Below are 5,271 nucleotides of genomic sequence, written 5' to 3' on the forward strand. Positions count from 1 at the left end.
AACGTGAATTGTCTATGCCATGCTACAATGTTGGATTCAGAAAAAGATGTTTGAATGTCTGAAAGGTTGGACACAGGCGAGAGCGTATTGGGAGATGGAGACCAACAAGACCTCCCTCATCCTTGGCCCTATCTCAAAGAATTTTTTTCAAAATAGTTGACAAATTGAGCTTTCTATTCATCTAATGGGATCTGGCTTTTTTTTTTTAAGGTTACTTTATACTTTTATACTTTAAGTAGTTTTTTGGAGGACATACTTTTTCACTTTTACTTGAGTAAAGAGGTGAAGTTGATACTTCAACTTTTACCAGAGTGTTTTTAAACTGCAGTATCTATACTTCTACTTAAGTAACAAATGTGTGTACTTTTGACACCACTGTTTATACTATTATTGTTAAATGAAATACCTGTGGAAACTTATATACCATAACATGTTACATCAGTAGAGATTGTTTTTACTTTATCACTTGGCCAAAAAACAGATTTTGCTGACAAGCTTTTGAAACGCCAGGCAAGTCAGCTGTAGAAAGAGTTGGCGTATTCTCCATGTCATAGTCAGCCTCCAGCCTTCTCACTTCTCCTAGGGTTTTCACCTCTGGTCTAGAACTTTTGTTCGTTAGATTTCGCGCTATCATCTTCCAACTTCTTGCTTATAACAGGTCGTTTAGCCTCCAGCTTAAGGTTTCCGAGCACTCCCTTCAGGTGTTCCTTGAGGCAGTTCCCTTGCCCACCTGCCAGCACATAAAGTGCATTTTTTCTGTGATGTTCTTACCCATTTCAATGACAAATTTTAAATAGCAGACATAAAGCAATTTGGAGCTATACTGCTATTTTCTTCTTCTGTTGTTTTAAAACTTTTGTGTTTTTTTGTTGATGTAAATCATCAACAGAGAAAAGCAGTCTTCTTCTCCTCTTTATTTAGTCTATTGGCCATGGGTTCTCCAGCTCAGACAGTAACATGTTATCCACTTTAGTAACTGTAATAATATGTCCAAAACTTTAATTGTAACATCTTATATTAATCGATTACTGCCTAACCTATTATATTACAGTAACACATCAGTTTGGTAATGCATCACTGACAACAGTAGTCAAAACCCAGAGGTGGCACATCAACAGTGCAATAACACCAAATGTTATTCACTTAATTGCCCTTTTAAATTTAATGTCAAAACCTGAACAATTTTGCTTTTTATATTTAATTAAGTAAACTATCTTTTATCATATAGTGTTAATTTTGTGTGTAATTTTGATTTCTAAGAGCAAATATGTTTACTTCAGCATCCCAGAAAGCCAGTACATCCTTCCTCATATCTTTATGGACAGTGGGGTCCTTTTTTGTTGCAACAGAAGATACATGATGTTAAACAAAGTGGGAAAGCATTTTAGCTACCCTGATGCAACAACATTTTCTTTATGTTTTTCTTTCCGATTGAAGTTGCTGACTCTTTTGACCATAAGAAGTTTTTCGAGATTGTCGGTCTGAAGTCCAAGTCCCCTGATGATGTGAAGAAAGTCTTCACGGTGCTGGATGCTGACAACAGCGGCTTTATAGAGGAGGAAGAGCTGAAGTGAGACAAATGCACAGAACAACAAAAAGGCTCAAACTGAAGTCAGAAACATGTCTCCTGACTAATTCTTTTGTTTTCTTTTGGCTAGATTTGTCCTGAAGGGCTTTGCCAAGGATGGCAGAGACCTGACAGACAAAGAAACCAAAACATTTTTAAGAGCGGCTGACAAGGATGGAGACGGCAAGATTGGAGTTGATGGTAAATACGAATATCTACATGTAGCTGTTAATGTCTGCATGCAGAAACACCAACGTACAAAGATTACAAAATGCTTAAAAGTTACTTAAGGCAGAAGACTATAATTCTATAGTCTTCTGTTCCCAAAAGTTCTGGGAACTTTTATCTTTAATGAAACAGGTTCACATGAAGAATCTAAAGTAAAAAGCCCCACAAAAGTATTTTGTATATGGGGTTGGTTCTCCTACAGAAAAGGTCTATTTCTCCTAATGCCTACTTTATTGTAACCAGAAACATGGATCCTTGAACATATGTGGCAATCAAAAGCTAAAACTATTGTTGCCAATTACTAAAAAACTTGATACATAAAATAAATAAATAGTAAAATAAAAGGACTGACTGAACATCACTCTCAATGCACAAGTAAAAAGTGTTTATTTTTGCTTTGAATCCTTTTTATTTTATTTCAAAATGACTTAAACAATGTAAATATTAAGCCTATGGGAAATAATTGAACAGATTTATATGGTTTAAATATTCATGAAAATCTATAAGTTGTTCCGTTTAAATTTTGACCAAATATTTAAACAAGATTTGTAGACGATAAAGCTTCATAACCTACAGCAGTGGTGTGTTGTAGCTAAATTAGGTAGCATGCGTTTTATACAAAGATGCTTATTTCAGTCATTAGAGACCTAAAACTTGAACTGAACTTAGAATTACTGATTTGTAGACAATTCTGCTTCCCTGTCAGTTTGATAGTTTCTCAAGTGTCTGATTTAAATGCCTCTTGGACATCGTATCAGATGTCTTATCCTTCTTCAGCTAAAGTAGTAAACACATACATCCTACTCTGATTGACAAATGTTGTGTGATGCAGGTAAGTAACTCCTAACTGCTTTCTGCTTCTCTGCTCATTCTCTTTCAGAATTTGCTGCCCTTGTGAAAGAATAAACAGCCACCCATCATGATGAAGTATAGCGCCCCCCCCCCCAGCCCTCACCATCCTGACTCCATGCTCACACTCTTTCCTATTAAACACTGCACCTCACCCCACCTCCCCCCCTTGCTTTCATTGCTCCTTCCCTTTAACTTCAGCATCACTGCTGTCTTTACAAAGTGCAGAACTGCAGTGGAGTAGGCTGTATTACGCAGCCCATAGCCCCCCCCACCCTCCCTAAAGTCGATTTAATTTAGCCTTTTTATACAAACTGGTCATGCTTCTGTTCATGTATAGATATAAAACACTCCTGCAGGAATAAAGCTATATACTTTTCTTTTTAAAGAACATGTACTGTAGATATTAACAGAGAACATTTCCTTCTGACTATTTTCTCATGTTTTTCTCTGCTTGTTCTTCTTCTTACTTTCTTTCCTCTTACTTCTTTTCTTCTATCAACGTCATGTCTGGCTCAGTGAACCTTCCTGTTCCTTCTCCCCTTTGCCCTCTCTCAAACCATCATCCCATCTGCTAACCATCTATCACTTTATCCTCTGATAATGAGCTGTTGTAAACAAAACCAATGACAGAAGTCAAGCTGTGAAAGATTAAAATAAAAATGTAAAAGACAAAGCCTGGACAAGTTTTTTTTTAATATATATATATTTAATACTCACTTTAGATATAAAGTCCCAGCTAGAAATGTACATTCACTCTTCATTAGCAAGTATGGTTAGGTTAGGTGTATGCAGCTATTTTATAAAGTATGAAATAATAATAGAACATACAAGTTAAAATATTTTTGGGTGAACCAGATTTTCCCTTATTCAAAATGATACATGACCAATGATGTAAGATGCAGACCTCATCAGACAAAACACTTCTGGCGTAATCCCGACCAGATATTTGACTTCAGTTCTTTATCTAAAGAACAAAGTTAAAGTTTTTACCTGTCATTTAAACATATTTTATCCATTTTCTGTAAGACATCATGTCCGCTCTAAACGTTTTATTTCAGGTTTTATCCATTTCTGAACTAGATTGGATGTCTTGATTCATTGCCCTGTTGGACTAACCAATCATGATCCAGATCTAACTGTCTAGCAGCTGGTTTGGGATTAAATGTAAATAATTGCTGGTTTGTAATAAATGGCCTCTGGTGGTATTTGGGAACTGAACAAAGCAGATTAAACAAGTTTTGGTCAGTATATTAGTCCAACTGAAAGTAAAACAGCATAATACTACCACCACTATGCTGACCAGTTGTTACAGAGTTCTTCTGTTTGAATGAATCACTTTTAGTCAATAATGTCAAACTTTTCCCCAGAAGGCATTTAGATTGTCTGATTCAGAGGTTGCAAATCTCCTAATTGTCAATCATTCTGGTGATTTGTTTACGTAAAGCTGTCCTACGTGTTCGTCCCCCCTACCAGTGGGTAGTCTGACAAAGTGGAAAGCAAGGTTGTTTGAGCGATGCAAACATAGCGTGCAGGAGGAGAAATGGACTTGTACGTGCTCTCGTACGCATTTAATAGGCATTCCCTCTTAGGGGTGTACAGGGTTGTAAATGTGCATTTTCTTTTTAAAGCGGAGAGGGCGTGTCTTTTGAAAAATTTGCAAAAATACTCCACTATACCTACAAGTTTTTAAAAAAGCAGCCGGTATGTGAAACAAATGGAACTTTTACATTCTGGTGAGAAACTTTTATATTCCACAAAAAGTAACCCCATAATCTATTTTCGTGCAGTCGATGACATTCAAAATAGTAAAGTGTAACTTCCTGGGAAATAACCAAAAGATTTGGAAAGTAACCTTTTAATTTTTGAAAAACGCAACATTAAAAGTCACCTGATTAAACAGCCCAAACCCCCAAATTAATGATGGAATCTCAGGGAAGAAACCTGAAAGCTGTCTATGTGTGAAAAGAAATAGCTGGTTGAAGTGAAAATCCTCCACAATACCTTTAAAACATTTAAATTATTTGTTTGTCAATATTTAGCATATTTACTCAATCTGTTTTAACCTTTTAGAAGGTTTTTCACCTTTAATTGCTGTTACTTATGGAGACGAACTAAAGCAAGCTCACAGGCGTGCTTAAAGGAGCCTTGATGATCTCTAAGCGCCATATTGCTAGTATTTATTGACTAGAATGCAATAATCAAAGCTTTGATTAGAAAAAAGGTTGCTTAAATACCACCCCTTTGCAAATAAATGTTCCAAGGAAAACTTCTTGTAGATGAAATTATTTGTTAATGAGTCCAATTCATGAATGTACGCTCTCCAGTGAGAACAAGATAAAGAGGCCAGATCATGCCAAGCAGCCACTGAGTCTTTACCCAGAAGTTCCATGCTGTGTTCAAGCCATTAGCACAATTGGATTCGCACCAAGGTTCAATTTAGGTTAAGTATACCCAGGGGAGAGCCCAAATAAGCAGTGCAGGAATCTTGATCTTTTTTAGTAGGACATCTTACTGCCTGAGCAAACAGATCCGAAACTTATAGGTTATCAATATATTCAGCAACTGCTTTAACAATTCATAAATCTGGCTGAATATGGAGACTGGAACAAAAACAATGAAACAGG

At 36.3% G+C, this 5,271-nt stretch overlaps 1 protein-coding gene across 2 annotated transcripts in view; it reads left to right on the top strand.

Moving 5' to 3' along the window:
• The window catches only part of pvalb6 (parvalbumin 6), a 56,650-nt gene extending 53,330 nt beyond the window's left edge, over positions 1–3,320 (top strand). For both annotated transcript variants that reach the window (XM_038267732.1, XM_038267723.1), the window contains exons 3-5: positions 1,438–1,570; positions 1,659–1,768; positions 2,676–3,320. In XM_038267732.1, the coding sequence (XP_038123660.1) occupies positions 1,438–1,570; positions 1,659–1,768; positions 2,676–2,701 (269 nt within the window). In that variant the 3' untranslated portion in view covers positions 2,702–3,320. The remainder of the gene's footprint in view (positions 1–1,437; positions 1,571–1,658; positions 1,769–2,675) is intronic.
• Positions 3,321–5,271: the final 1,951 nt, after the last annotated feature.

Source organism: Cyprinodon tularosa, unplaced genomic scaffold (assembly GCF_016077235.1).
Source record: "Cyprinodon tularosa strain WSP-4 unplaced genomic scaffold, ASM1607723v1 ctg118, whole genome shotgun sequence".
Taxonomy (NCBI): Eukaryota; Metazoa; Chordata; class Actinopteri; order Cyprinodontiformes; family Cyprinodontidae; genus Cyprinodon; species Cyprinodon tularosa.